This window comes from Nelumbo nucifera, chromosome 2 (genome assembly GCF_055504915.1).
Source record: "Nelumbo nucifera cultivar China Antique chromosome 2, China Antique-T2T, whole genome shotgun sequence".
NCBI lineage: Eukaryota > Viridiplantae > Streptophyta > Magnoliopsida > Proteales > Nelumbonaceae > Nelumbo > Nelumbo nucifera.
Window position 1 is genome coordinate 64,597,200 of NC_142650.1, and position 15,843 is coordinate 64,613,042.

At 42.5% G+C, this 15,843-nt stretch overlaps 1 protein-coding gene across 1 annotated transcript; it reads left to right on the plus strand.

Moving 5' to 3' along the window:
• The first annotated feature begins 6,738 nt into the window (after positions 1-6,738).
• On the plus strand, positions 6,739-9,412 carry LOC104607641 (beta-fructofuranosidase, insoluble isoenzyme 1-like). The gene is made up of 6 exons (XM_010273317.3): positions 6,739-7,070; positions 7,191-8,047; positions 8,131-8,289; positions 8,394-8,632; positions 8,737-8,827; positions 8,927-9,412. The coding sequence occupies exons 2-6, from the start codon at positions 7,196-7,198 to the stop codon at positions 9,104-9,106; spliced, it is 1,521 nt and encodes a 506-aa protein (XP_010271619.2). The 5' UTR covers positions 6,739-7,070; positions 7,191-7,195; the 3' UTR covers positions 9,107-9,412.
• Positions 9,413-15,843: the final 6,431 nt, after the last annotated feature.

Consider the following 15,843-nt stretch of genomic DNA (forward strand, 5'->3'; position numbering starts at 1 on the left):
CAATCTAACTTTGGGTAAAATTAGGGTTGAGGCGTTGACCAATCCACCCAACCTGAGTCTAACTTCATATTTACATGTATAAGTATCATATAAATATGCATTTACGCATTATAAGTAATATTTTCTATTCATGCATGCATGTATATACAACCATGCACCTATAAATGTATATATCTATATATTAATGCATTATTTTACTGCAAATGAAAATAAGTAAATACATTTGACAAAAGAAAATAGAAAAAAAATGGACCAATCGGAGATGAACTCCCCAAACTGTACTCAACCTAAACCCAACCTCAAGTTTTAGGTTTGGGTTGGGATTGAACTTAACCGGACCTAACCCGGCCTGATTAGCACCCGTAGGTTTTGATCTGTCATTAGGACATTAATTTGGTCATGTCAGAAGTTAGGTAACCCACCTACAAGCAAACCCATCAATTGATCATCTGATTGGATCATGGTCCAATCCAATTTATCTAGGCTTGGCAATTGGGTTGGGTGAATCGGGTTCAGGTTGGACCAAGACACTTTGGGTTAGGTTGGTAAATGCTAGATCATAATTCTAAATGTTCGGGTTAGGATTGATACACGCATCAATCTGTGTCATCCAAAAAAAATTGAAACTTAAAAAAATAAAGAATAAATACATGAAAAATGCTAAAATTAAAGGAGTTAACCTCGAAATTTTAAAAATAAAATAAAAACTTGAACATTTAATAATTCTAAAGAATAAAGAATAAAGATTAAAAAGTAAAAACTTCTAAAAGTACTTAAATAGTCCCATTTACACGGATTAGTGGGTTTATTGATAACCCAACCCAACCCAGTATTTTCTGGGTTGGGTCATTCTCAAATTCAAGGATACAGAGGTATAAATCTATACAAGGACAGATCCTATTAAAATAAGGTCATAAGTCGTTCTCAAATTCAAGTAGTCATGAGACCTAGTTAATCCTGTTAATTTTTTGCCAGGTCTAAATCTATTTATTATACAAACCTGGTTATAACAATATGCCAAATGCTGATACGTGGAAATCAAATGAGATGTAAATCAACTGTTACACCCTCTCTTTGTATTGATACGCGTTCTTTTTTTTTTTTTTTGACACCGTATCCCACTGGGTCTCATGACGTGAGAAGCTGATCCGCTGAGATTTCTTGCTTGTCCCATAAAAAACTGTTATTTTCATGTGTATAATTCGATGCACACAAATATTTATGGTGTGACAAATATAAGTTTAATTTCACGGTACTCAATTTAAACTTTATCAAAATTAATAGATGCCGTATAAGCTTAATTTATGGCGTTCAACAATGTTTCATTAATCGGGAGTGGTATCTTAAAGTGCAGACAGTTCTTAAGATTGGGGTGTAGATGATAAATCGGTGATGAGTGGGACATGCAAGTAACAACAGACCCTTGCTTACCTAATGGCTTTATACCAAGACTTAAGCAAGAAACAAGTGCAATCTCACAACTCAATGATTTGGAGAGCTAAGAGAGTTGAAAGTCTTTTTGATGATACATCATGTGAAGCCATTTTGTCTATATCACTCCCTCCACCTGGAAACGTATTAAATGATAAAGTTGTGTGGCATGTGACACCTTCAGACAAGTTTTCTACTTTATTAGTTTACATGCTTATAAGTAATTTGGACCCATTATCCTTACAAGATGGAATTATTGCGGGAAACTTCACATGGAAGCAGTTTTGGTCTTTTACCACTACCCCACAAAGAGTGTTATTCTTTGTTTGGAGATGTATTTACAATCTATTACCAATTCCATCTTCCCTTCAGAAGCATGTCCCAAATATTGATGTGAACTGCCCATTGTGCCATAGAGTGAGGGAAACAAGGGACCATTTACTTTTTTGAGTGTCCAGTCACTTTTACAGTCTGGTTTGGATGTTGAAGCTGAGTAGTAAATCCACCACACCTTTGCTCTAGCCTTGCCAGTCATGTAACATATTTGGAGGGGCAGAAATCAGGTTGTTTTTGAAAACAAGCCATTCGGCCCTTTCTCTATCATTACTAATGCCCACCGAGGCCTAGAAATGGCAATGAAGAACAAAAGAAACAATATGGCACCACAAGCTTCACCTCCAGAAGTAAGTGAAATACTTAGCTGACAAAACCCCCCTCTGGGTTTTTTCAAAATCAACGTGGATGGTGCTTTGGCCCAAAATCGGTCTGGTGTAGGAATTATTGTCAGAGATGACCGTGGTCATTGCATTTGTGCTAGAGCTGCCCCCTATCTCTTTGTCCAGCCCTAGAAGTGAAATCCCAAGCTATCCTTGAAGGGTTAAGATTGGCCTTATCTTGAAATTTTTCTAATACAGTTATTGAGAGTGATGCTAAATTTATTGTTGACCTCTTGTTGGTGGAAAATTCTGAACCACCATGGTGACTCAGATTGGTGATGGCAGAGTGCAAGAGGCTTATTCGTCAACTACAAAACTATAGCATCAAGGAATTGTAACAAAGTGGCTCATCGTTTGGCCAAATTTGCTCTTTCCTGTATTCAGACAATTTCTTGGTCTTTCCCCCCTTCCTTCATCGTTGATCTCGTGGAGAGTGGTTGTAATTTGAGTTGATTAATGCTAAGCCTATGGGCTTAAAAAAAATAGATGCCTTATACGTGGGGTTTTAAAACAATCTAACAAGATTTAAAATACTGATATTTTATTGAGGATTTACTAAGACCATTTTTTATTATTTTAACTTCTATTTTAGCTTCTAGTCACCACATAATTAGAATATTGATGACCCTGAAAACTGATATTCATACATTGCAATATTTCGAATCTTGCCCTCATAATATTATTCTTAATATTTCTCCCAGTATGTTAAGATTAGGGGTAAAAACATTTAATTTTTTTTAATAAAAAATTTAAACATCATGGTTTTCGATTCGCCATTGACTTGGATGGTTGGTGCATTTGGCTCAGACCAGTCACGATATCGGTTCCGTTTCAACCCCAAACTTTTTTTTTTGCCAAAACAGCAGTTTTAGGCAATTTTTTATTTAATTATTTGTAATTATTTTTTTTAAATTTTTTTTTGGATTGATCTATTTGAATCGAGTGATCAAACTGCTGACCCATAACAGGTGGCCAAAGAGATTCAGGTTCCAACTCAATGTTTAAAACATTGATAGAAAACAACACACTACTACAATTCAATTCAGACACAAAAAACACAAACAAGAACGGAAAACATATAACCAAAAAACAATAATTGAGGCAGAATTGTTTATTAGGGATGCTGAAAAATTAGGGTAGGTATGATACCGACTTGAAAATTTAAACCAATCCGAAACCCACATGATTTTGAATGAATACTGACTGATTGGTTATTATGGTTTCTTTTTCGTATGGACTAATATTTTAATTTGTTTATAATTAATTATTAATTTGAGATCTGTACGATGCATAGGATTTATTAAGAGAAATTAGGGCTAAAAGGAATAAACACATTTTTTTTGACCTAAATAATATTTATTTAGGTTAGATGGTCTAAATTCAATCCAAGTTACAATCCCTAATGAGAGTGGCTAAATTTTATTAATTTTTATTAATTATAAATGAAATTTAAATAGATCGGAATTCAGATTATATTTCACACCAAATTTCTAAGTTTTTTCATGGGTTCAACAAAAAAAAGAATCATATATTCTCCTTTTGCTTCATACTTTATTTTTCTCTCTTTTTTTTCCAACAAAAACACTAATATCTTTATTTGTTTATAAAGCTATGATGTCTTTTTGACATCATTCTTATGGGACATTCTTTTGCTTTTAACTCTTTTTTTGGTAAAATTAAGAGGAGGTAGCTTGGCACCAAATATCACTCAAATAGATACACAAAAGAGCACTAGGGAGAAAAAAAATAATGAGGGGTTCGGTTGCCACTTTTATAAAAGGGGTAAATTACAAAATTTTCTTGTACTATAGGGTCGGTGAAAATTACCACCGTAAACTTTCTTTTGTGACAAATACCCCCCCTTATTCACTTTGCCACAAAATAGCCCACTGGCCATTATATTAGACATCAGGATGCATTAAATTACTTAAATGGCCACATGAATTTTTCTTATTTTCTTTTCCTCGTACTTTTGTCTTACACCCTAATTAGGACTGTTCATGGGTCGGGTTGGGTCGGTTTACAGGGGTTTTCCCAACCGACCCGACTTGGTCGGGTTACATGAGGTGGAAACCGAAACCGACCCATTGATAGGCAAAACTGACCTAGTCGGTTTGAGTCGGGTTGGATCGGTTTGGGTCGGTTTCGGTTTTACTCCTGTACAAAAATGATAGAGAAGCCTAGAACTAGAAGGGCACCTAATTCTAATTGTAATTGACTAATGGGTTGCCTATTTGGTGTAAAAGACTATAGAAATTAGGATAGATACAATTTAGTTAAGTAAGAACTAGAAGATAGAGCTATTCTAGTTCTAGTAGAAGACTAGTTAAGTAGGAAATTAGGAACTACCGAACTAGAAAACTAATTGGTTCGAGTCGGTTTCGGTTTTCACATAAGAAAACCGAAACTAACCCGATATATCGGTTTATGATTTTGCCCAACCCAAAATCGACCGATGCTGATGAAAACCCGGCTGACTCGGGTTGGGTCGGTTCGGGTTGGTCGGGTTGGGCCTTCTTATAAACAGCCCTAACCCTAATTGACCCAAAAATACTTCATTTTTCTCTAAAGTAAATTGACTAAAATAACAAAAATCATTTCATTGACATAGGGCAACAAGTTTATTTAAATTCTTATTTCATTTCGTTGACATGAATATCCCTCTTCATTTTAAAATATAAAACTTTAATATTATATTTAGAAAAACTAATCCAATCATAAATGTCCAAATAAATATGAAAAGGGCAGTTTGAGGATTTGAAAATTTGAAAATTCTAAAACAGTTCAATAAATATTTTTTTAAGTTAACTGAGGAATAGAGGGAGATATTTGTGACAAAAGTAAAAAATTCGGATCGAAGGATTTTTAACGCAAAAAGAACTAATTGAAAGGAGTATAAATGTAAATATATATAAAACTTTATATTTTGTATGTATTTAATCTGTATATATTTACATTAATTATCTTTTCAAACTTAACCTTAAGTAATTTATTTGATATCTTCAATTTTACTTTTCAAAACCCTAACTTTGCTTAATCGCCGTGATCGGACGAAGCAGATAACAAATCTCTCACACACACACTCTCTCTATCTATCAGTTGTATCTTCGTGGCGTCATCACTCATCATCGTTGACTTTCGCTGGATAAACCAACGGATTCAAACTCGATTACATTCCCAAAAATAAAGATGGAAGACTACGTGGACCAATGGGCGCCGAGCAATGTACATTTTTACGATAAAGCAGAGGCAGAGAAAAATCAGGGAAGTTGGCGAAATTTTAGTAATTTCTATTCCCAATTTCCCACTGAGTCTCGTGTTTCAATGGGGAATGATTTGGGCACATCCCATTTATTAATTCCCCAGTATATACAGCGTAAATAATACAAAATAATAAGGTTTTTCACTTTACATATTACATTTTTACTCTTTCCAAACTCACTCAAAACAAACCCTGTCAACTAAGCAGGGTTTTTTATGTCTTTTCACAATATTAACGTGCCCAAATCAACACCCATTTCAATGTGCGGACTGCGGAAGTGCGGAGTAATCTACTGATCTTACCACCAACCATAAATACTCTCTTCCTCCCGCCAGGACCCGACTACGCAGTCGTCTTCCCTCTCGCTGGTTGCTCTGCTCGTCTTCCCTCTTCATTCATTCTCTTTCTCTTCAGTAATGGCTACCCTTTGTTGGGCCTTGATCTTCTTTTATGGCTTCTGTTTCAGTAATCTGAGAAGCAATAATGGCGTCGTCGAAGCGTCTCACAGGATCTTCCCAGAATACCAGTCTCTTGCAGCGGCCAAAGTCAACCAACTGCAGAGAACTGGCTACCACTTTCAACCCCCCAAGAATTGGATTAATGGTGCGTACGCTCTTCTCTCTGATTCTCTCTCTCTCTATGAATGGCGCACTCTAATATGCGCTTCGGAGGCTTTCCTTCTTAATCGTTGCTGCAGTAATCTCAATCTCAACGGGTGGTGCAACGGAAAGGATGGAAGCCGCAATTTCTTATTTTAGGCGTGTTTTAGCATGAATGGGAGGAAATTGCTAACATGCGCTGCATGATTGATGGCAATAGGCCAAAAGCATTGAATGCTGTCGTCTGGTTGGCTTCATGTTTCCCCATGATTCCCTGTCGGGCCAAAAGTATTTATTTAATCTAGAATTATCCTCATAATGTGGATTATATTACACTAAAAGGCTGATTTGGTTTGATAGAAATGAGAGAAATTCACAGAATTTGTTAACAAATTTCCCTCAATTTTGTGTTCTTCTCTTATTGTCTGTCAAACTCAGTACTTCTTTTTCAGTTTTTGGTTGGTTCGATGCAGGAATAGAACCTGATTCTTGGCCAATTGTCCCGTGCAAGGGGAACCCAGAACTTCTTTGACTTCTGTCCTGCTTCGATATTTTTTTATTATTTTTGTTGTTATTATTTTATTACTTCTTCTCCTCAGAAGGCCAGAAGAATGCCGAGTTTTGGATGTTTCTGCACTAGTTTGAACTTTGAAGATAGGAAATAAATTCAATAGTGTCCCACCATGGATTTTGATCCGGGGTTTAAAAGCAGAAGTTTTTCTTTCCTTTTATCGTTTCTTGATGTCAGACTGGAATCCACTTTGATCCCCACCCCCACATGCCACAGCCCATTTAAATTTTGAAGTCCTTGTTCCCTACTGCTATCTGATGAACTGTCATACTTATCCTCCCGTTTTTGGTTTTAAAATTTATTTGTAGTTCTGTTACCATAATTAGAAGTAGAGTACTAGAGCAATGACATCTTTCTTTCCTGCTTTTCATATTTGCGGTATATTATTTTGATTGTTTCCTGTTCAAATGCTAATGTCTCTGACCTCTCTCTTTCTTTCCTCTTCAATGGCGTTCGATTCCCTGCAACAAACTAACCTACAGATCCAAATGGTAAGTTGTTCCGACTTTCTTTCCTTTCTGGGTTCTTGTCTCTCGAACCATATTTTCTTTCCTGTTATTGGGTCTGAATCTGATTCCGTCTTCCGCGCTCGACTGATGTAAATGAAACAGGTCCCATGTATTACAATGGCGTCTACCATCTGTTCTACCAATACAACCCCAAAGGTGCAGTCTGGGGCAACATTGTCTGGGCCCATTCGATATCATTTGATTTGATCAACTGGGTTCCTCTCGAACCAGCCATATTTCCCTCTGAACCATTCGACATCAATGGCTGTTGGTCTGGGTCGGCGACGATCCTCCCAGGCAACAAACCTGTTATCCTCTACACCGGCATCGACACCCAGAATCGGCAGGTTCAGAACATCGCAGTGCCGAAGAACCTGTCCGACCCATACCTCAGGGAGTGGGTTAAGCCTCGTTACAACCCATTGATGGCGCCCGTGCAAGGCGTCAATGCGAGTGCATTCCGTGACCCGACCACTGCATGGATGGGAAAGGATGGGCGCTGGAGAGTTCTGGTTGGGCACAAGAGAGGAAGCAGGGGGATGGCCCTTCTTTACAGGAGCAGAAACTTCGTAACATGGACCAAAGCGCAGCACCCTCTTCACTCTGTGGCTAAGATAGGCATGTGGGAGTGCCCAGATTTCTTCCCTGTTTCTCTGGAAGGTGAAGATGGACTGGATACATCTAGAGGCGGCCATGGCGTTAAGCATGTTTTTAAGGTCAGTCTTGACGTTACAAGGTTTGAGTACTACACAGTGGGCAAATATTTTCCAGAGAAGGATCGCTATGTACCTGATAACACATCTCCTGATAATGCAATGGGGCTGAGATATGATTATGGGAATTTCTATGCATCGAAGACATTCTTTGATGCTGGGAAGAAGAGAAGGATTTTGTGGGGCTGGGCTAATGAGTCTGATACTGCTGCCGACGATATTGCAAAAGGCTGGGCTGGCATTCAAGTAAGTTTCTAGCAACTAGCAAGCAACTGGTCAGTCTACTAGTGCTTTATATTTTGTTCAATCTGTTTGTGTTGTTGCTTCAGACAATACCAAGGAAGCTGTGGCTTGACAAAAGTGGAAAACAACTAATTCAATGGCCGATCCAAGAGGTTGAATCTCTAAGGCTAAATGGAGTCCATATGAGTAAAGTAAACCTCAATAAGGGAGGTATTGTGGAGGTTAAAGGAATATCAGTTGCACAGGTTGGTTAGATATAAGTTTCTCCTTTCTCTGGTTCACTTTCATATTTGAGTAAGCCTCTTCACTCTTCAGCCCACTGATTTTCATGCCAATATGGTCTTCACAGGCTGATGTTGAAGTCACATTCAGTTTCAAAAATCTGGACAAAGCTGAGCCCTTTGATCCTAATTGGGTCGATCCACAGCAGCTCTGTGGCCACAAGGGTGCCACTGTTGAGGGTGGTGTAGGCCCCTTTGGGTTGTTGACATTGGCTTCCAGCAATCTAGATGAATACACATCTGTTTTCTTTAGGATTTTCAAAGCTCAAAAGAAACATGTTGTGCTCATGTGCTCTGACCAGACCAGGTTTGTTGCTATGTTCTTAATCCCCACATATATTTGTAGCTAGATCCTCATGTACATACTCACTGACTTGATTTTTCTTTGGTCTACCTTGCTATAAACAACAGGTCCTCTTTAAGGACAGAGGTGTATAAACCATCCTTTGGAGGTTTTGTAGATGTAGATTTAGAAGATGGAGTGCTATCTCTTAGGAGTTTGGTATGACTTCAACCTTTGTAAACATTACTTAAATTTTATTGGTCTTTTTCTGCTCTTGATCTATCTTCTAATTTGGTTTTAATTGATGAACTGCTTCAGATTGATCACTCTGTTGTGGAAAGCTTCGGTGCTGGAGGGAAGACATGCATTACATCTCGAGTTTATCCCCTCCATGCAGTAGCTGAGAATGCTCATTTGTATGCATTTAACAATGGGACTGAAGCTATTCAAATTGTCAAGTTAGAGGCATGGAGCATGTTCAGACCTAGGATGAACTAAAATAGAACTTAGGCAGAGGAGGAATTGATGAGTTGAGAAATAACGAAGTAGTGGATATACATCTGAGTCTAGAATTGGTTGGAAATCGTTTAGTCATTTTGCTATGCTACTATACTTCTACCAAGAAAAGATCTGCAATCTGCAACTGTACTTTGAAATTTTATTAGTGTGCTTCTTTTGAATTTTTTTTTTGTCTTTTTGCTTCATAATCAGAAGCAATTTAGTACTTTTCAGCTTTTTTGGATAATGAGATGGAAGAATAAGGTTAAGATTGAGAAGGAATGGATTGCCATAGTGTTACTACTCTCTCTCTCTCTCCTTGAGGGAATATATACTCTCCACTCATTCCAACAGATAAATAAATTTATATGGTCAATCTTGGTGATTAATATAGTATTGGTAAGATTATAGACCATTATAACTTCACTAATTATTAATTATTGGAAATAACTAGAGAAAAATGATTTGGACACATCTTTTTTATAGGGTAAATTGCTAAAACCTCCCCTTGAATTTCTGACTGTTGCTGAAATCTCCCTTGAAGTTTGGTAGTTTCAATTAGATCCATTAAACCCTTTTAATCTTTTTTCAGAAATTGGTTTATTTTTCAAACAGAAGAGTTGGGCTTCAGTCTAAGCACCGTCAGTCAAGACACTGTTCGCGCAATTGGAGGACGTGCCAATTTGTGTAAACGGTCAAAGCATGTGAGGGATGCACCCTCAGTCAAAAGAGTTTGGCTTAAGTCCTCACGTCCTCCAATTCGTGTAAACGGCTGAAGCATGCGAGGGATGCTTCACGATGTTAGTTAAGCAAAACCCATTTTTTTCGAGTACCCTCCTCTCCTCTCCCTTGAGTGTCGCAGGGGAGTGACTCGTTCTCTTCTCCCTCTCTCTCCCCACATTCACCTAGTGGCGACAAACAACTATCACCAGCGGTAGTAATGGACTAACTGAGGGTGCCTGGACTGAAGCCGAACACCTGTTCTAGTGTTCCAAGCTTGTCTTTTCATGTTCTCTCCTCGTAAGATCATGAAAGGTTTCCCATTGCTTGCACCTCTCTCTCTCTCTTTCTCTCTCTAGTATTTATTTCATTTTCAGCCTACTGCTCAGATGAGCTGTAGACTTTGGGATTGTTGGTTCGGACGCCGCACGGTGTTAGACTTGGGTTGGAGAAGGCTTAGCGGTAGGACTACCCAAGAAAAAATGTGTACTCGAACGTAAACTACTCGACCATAATTATCATCAGCCATCTCTGTGTGTGTGTGTGGGTCGCTGTGTTTTTCTTGTCACTACAAAACCGTGACCTTATTGCAGGCACCAAGCTTTATTTCTCCAGAGTATAGGATTGAGTTGGGCTCCTCTTCATCAAAACGTAAAAGACTTAAAATAACAATTTGGAAGAGAAAAGCATACACAGCCGATCGGCTTGCTGTTGTATTTATAGACAGAGATAAAGTACATATATAGTAGGATTCTAAAATTATCTAGGAGATTGATACAAATCTATTATTAGTTCTTATCTCTTGCTGGTTTCTTATCACTTGCAGAGTTCGAGTGGGAACTCTTCCTTGGAGTCTTCTACCGTAATAAAATGCAACAAGATTGCAATGCGACCACCACCTGCCATTAACGAGGAAAGGATCGTAAATCGTCGTAAGTTGTCCTTTATCTGATTTCCGATTGACAGTGTGCATTGTTGCAAAGTGCACTTGGACATGCTTTGCACAAGAGCTCATTACTGTGGGTTATGGGTGAGAAGGGATGAAGGATGAACTCATGAGAAGCATTACTACAGAGTAACTGCATGTTTGCATCATCAGGATTAAATCATACAAAGGCCCCATTACTAACCCAAGACGATCCACTGTTTTCGACCCTAATTATCCACCTCCATACTATAAATGGAGCCCACTTAAAACTAGGCAGATCTAATAGTTGACAGCTCTTGCCCAAGTGCTCTTTTGATATTATTAGCAGTTCTAATTTGGGATACTCTTAACTTAGCTCCCTGTTATTATTATTTTATCTCCCTATGCAGCACAGAGAAGAGGCAGCGAGTACGTTCTACATACAACAGTTCATAAAGTAATGAACGAAACTATTTTCACTCTCTTCAAACTTTTCTAACCAGTTTTAGTGATAATGGTTCTATAGTAACTGAATTGTTGTTTATGGAATATGGTTCACAAAGAAAAGATGCAGAGAGAGAAGAGACCACCGACAATGGTTGTTAAGTCGCTGCCGGGTGGATGGGGGGAGAGAGAGGGAGAAGAGACCTTCGGTGGCTGGTAGTGGTTGTCGGATGCCGGTATCCGGTGATGATGGCTGCCATCCAAAATGATTAGGGTTAGTTTTCATGGAAGAAGAAGAGATGCAAAGAAGAAAATACTTGAGGTTGATCCGTCCACCGGTGATGGTTGTTTGTCACCGGTGGTAATGGATGTTAAGTCGTCGCTGGGTGGATGGGGGGAGAGAGGGAGAAGAGAATGAGTCACTCCCCTGCGACACTCAAGGGAGAGGAGAGGAGAGGAGAGTACTCGAAAAAAATGGGTTTTGCGTAACAAACGGCATGGAGCATCCCTCACATGCTTCAACCGTTTACATGAATTGGAGGGCGCATGGCACGTCCTCCAATTGAGCGAACAATGCCCTAACTGAGGGTGCTTGGACTGAAGCTAAACTCCCAACAGAAAGGGTCTACTTGCAACTATGTCAAAAAGTTTCAGGGAGGTGATTACAATTACAAAACTTCAAAAAAAGTTTCAGCAACGATCAAAAACTTTAACAGAGGTTTCAACAATTTACCTTTTTTTACAATCCAGATCAGGTTTTAGCAATGATCAAAAACTTTAACAAGGTTTCATCAATTTACCCTTTATTATAGTCTAGATCAGGTAGACACAATTGATGTAGCGTGATCCGGTCACTCCTATCTGGCACTCACGTGGCTCCTGAAAGATACCTGAGATGAGGAAGAAGAGGAATCCCCGGGGGCTTGCCCGGCGGGAACACTCCGATGCTTAAGTTAGTACTCTGTAGGAGAAGAAGGGAGAAGATGAAGGCTAAGAGTGCAGATAGCGCGAGTGTAGAAGATAATACCTGTCCTCCTTGATACTAAGCTCCTTATAGCAGAAATCCGTTGCATCTGGCCCATTGGCCTCTGATAGGGTGGGTATAACCGCCATTGTCAGCCTGCCGCAGTCGTTACTGGCATGGCTGAGGTGGCACGCACGGGGCCATCATCGCAGGGTATGTGCCAGTCAGGTGTAAGGCACCCTCTAAAGGTGGCAGGCACGACGCTGTATGGTTGTTGTCCCCAGACTTGTCGGGTATGGTGGTAGGGCAGGAGGTCTTCCTGCCCTCCTTCTTGCAGCTTACCAGGCTGCCACGTACCGGGCTGCCTGGGGCAGGTCCGTCCCTGCCTCGAAGCACCGAGGTGCTCCCTCCTTGGCGGGGGGAAGCTCGGGGCTCCTTGGGGGGAGCCCGGGCTCTCCGAGCTAGGCGGGAGTTTAAGTTACCGAGGTATTAGTCCTCGGCGAGTTGCTTGACTTGCCGAGTTGTGAGTCCTCGACTCGGCGTGCCCCTCCCGTTGAGTCGAGACTACGCTGTCAGGCTGAGCTGTTCACCAAGCCAGGTTACGTGCACGTGTCCTTGGGCCACGGGGTCAGGCCAAATCGTCTTCCATCAATTGCCCCTCACTCCTCGTGCTGGGGACGGGGCCCTAGTGCGAGGAGTTCATGGTTTGCCGGGTGGATTTGGCTCGGTACTCACACCGCAATGTTGGGCGGTTTAGTGGCCGGACCGGTTAGGTATTCAGTTTGCACGGAGGGAAAAACCCGTGTCTTGTGCAATTCACACACAGACATCATGCGCTTTATGCTGCGCGGATGCCAAAAAACGCGCTATATCAAATTCGCCTTGAGAGTCCCGCAGCCTTGTTTCTTTGAGGTCCGTTGGATTGATCCAATCTTGACAATTGGCTACCGGGCCCCGCGTCTATAAATAGTATAATTCTGGCCATTTTCCTTCGTCGCTAAGTGTTTTTTGCCTTGAGCTCGCGTCTGAGGTCTCCAGCTCGGGTCTTCCAGCTCGGTTTCGTCTTTTTCTAGTGAGTCCCCAAGTCTTTCCTCTTTTCTTTTTCTCAATTCGTTCTTCGTTATGTATAGTGGGGGTAGTTCCTCAGACGAACCCGAGGCGGGCACCTCGGGTCATGGTGACCCTTCTGCTGCCCGGCCTTCCCACGAGGCACGGGCAACTTCGGGTAAACTGGCGTCCACCTCTCATCGAGGTCGGATGCCGGACCAGTTCGGTCCCTCTACTCTGACGCTAGAGAGGCTCCAAGACCTGATTCAGTAGTTTAACCTTCCTTCAGAGTACTCCTACAGCCATCCCACCGGAAATTTTCCCTAGGAGCACGGTCCGGATGAGGTCGTGATCTTCAGGGAACAACTCGCCGGTGGGCTTCATCTCCCTCTTCACCCCTTATCCCCGAGGTGTTGGGGCGTTTCAGCATCACGTTGGATCAGCTTCACCCCAATTCCATTCGGAATTTGGTGGTAACCATTTCCCTTTGTCGCGAACAACAGTTCTCTTTGGACGCGTACATACTCTACTCCATACTGCTAATAAAGAAGAGCGCCTCTAGCGCTTCCCCCGAGCATGGGCAGGTCTACTACTTGTCTCCTCGCCCAAGCTTCAAGTTGCTGCATAAATTCCCGAGCAAGGTCCCGGCCTGGAAGCGGGATTATTTTGTGGTCCGAGCCAGCATAGGGTGACCCTTCCTTACTAGCTGGAGGGTGGCTACCCAGGCTACCAGCATCGCCCTCAACCAGCAGACGTGGGAGACCTTTCATTCGTGGGCTCAGGCTGAGCTTGATCATCGGGAGTACATCACCGAAGAGAAGCTCGTTCAGGCCGGTTTGAGCCCGGGTAGGTCTATTTCTATCTTTTGGTGCTTCGCTTTTATCTGCTTGGTGTCTTCGGGTTTACTGACACCAACTTTGTTGCAGGTCCCATGGATGAAGAAGAGAGGATTACGGCTTCTAGGCTCCTCAACCAAATGAAAAAGAGGAAGAAGCGGACTGCCAAGAAGGCTCGTGTGGAGTCGCCGAGGGCTCCCTCCCCCGAGCCCGATCATCCCCGGGCTCCCACCCCTGAGACCGAGCTCAACAATGCCCCTCCGGTGATAGATCTGGAGGATGATTTTCCACCCCAAAAGCCTGAGGCTGTGGAGGGGTTGGTGGACGAGCCAGCCGAGGCAGCCTTTGAGGCTCTGAGTTCGGCTGGGGCGACTGCTGAGGCCACTGAAGAGTCGGCTCACCACGCTGCAGATGCGGCGGCATCCAGTTCAGGGACTGGAGAGGGGGAGGAGTCCATCTTGGATCCCGAGGTCAGCCTCGACTGAAGTAAGAGGAGCGTCATCAATGCAGAGGTCGTGAGTTGGGCCGAACTCTCCCCAGGTCAGCTCGGGGGGCGCGCTGCAACCCACATCATGGTGGTAAGTTCGTATTCCGTGAGCCAACACTCTATCCCCCCCCCCCCTTTTTTTTTACTAACTAGTTTCCTTCTACTAGGCAAACACTGCCGTGCACACCTTGACTCTCCAATCTGACAACACTTGAGGCGCGCTTTGGCTACTGAGGAGTTGTCCCGCGTGGCTCATGCCGAGCTGAAGGCAACACAGGACAAGGTTCATCAGTTGGAGAGTGCTGCCGCCGCTCAGAGGAGCCTGAATGACGCCTTGGCGTTAGAGAGGTAGGAGTTGGCCCGCGAACGGGTCAAGCTGTAGGCCGAGGTGAACGGGCTCCGAGTTGGTCAGGAAGCCCTGAAGCTCGAGGTGGAAAGCCTCAAAATGGCCCAGAAGGCTTCGCAGCTCGAGATGCAGGCCCTCAAGGAAACGAAGGAGGCCTTGGAGCATGAGGTGGAGTCTCTTAAGGCCGATATCAAGGAGAAGACGGAGATCTTCGATGACGCTCTGGAGCAGACCAAGGTTCAGTCGGGGTGATGTGATAGGGCACACCGAGGTGAGTGACATAGTAGGGCATATGCCCGACCTATCTTCATCTAGGTTAGGTGGACATCGGTTGTCCCTACCGAGTTCAACCTGTGATACGCCAGGGCGGGCTGCGCGCCGTAGGGTTTACACCCGAGCTGCCTATGCCTTGGGTATTTAGGGTACTTAGCCTATGTCGTTAAGGAGGCTAGGTCTTATGTAGTGCCGAGGCCTTCTTGTTAGCTCGGTGCTTTGGCCCTTAGGCTAGGGGAGCGGCTTGTAGTCCGCTCTTCGAGAGTTCACCCATGCCATAGAAGCGACTGGGTCCTATTGTGCCGAGGTCATGTTAACTCGGTATTTTAGTCCTTAGGCTCGGGGAGCGACTCGTGGCCTGCTCAATTGTTACAGATAGTATTGTCTTAAGTTGACAATATTCCATGCCCGAGGTACTTGTTTCCCTTCGAGGGTCTCGAGCTCGGACGTTCCTTCCCCGAGTACTCGTTTCACTCAGTAAGGTCCTTCCCAGTTAGATCTGAGCTTGCCAGCGCTGGGCTCAGGAACCATAACTTTACGAAGGACCAGGTCGCCAACGCGGAGGTTCCACTTCTTGACCCTGGCATTATAGTACCGAGCTACTCTCTACTGGTAGGCTACGGTCCTGAAGTACGCGAGGTCCCTTACTTCGTCAAGGAGATCGAGGTTGGTACGCAGCTCATCTTCGTTCGTTTGATCACTGTATGCTTCTA

What these genes read in the sequence shown, in the direction of transcription:
- LOC104607641 (XM_010273317.3), top strand. Translation starts at nt 7,196, where the DNA reads ATGTATTACAATGGCGTCTACCATCTGTTCTACCAATACAACCCCAAA. An exon ending in AAGGAATATCAGTTGCACAG is followed by an intron (nt 8,290 to 8,393) that starts GTTGGTTAGATA and finishes TGGTCTTCACAG; the next exon opens with GCTGATGTTGAAGTCACATT. An exon ending in ATGTGCTCTGACCAGACCAG is followed by an intron (nt 8,633 to 8,736) that starts GTTTGTTGCTAT and finishes TATAAACAACAG; the next exon opens with GTCCTCTTTAAGGACAGAGG.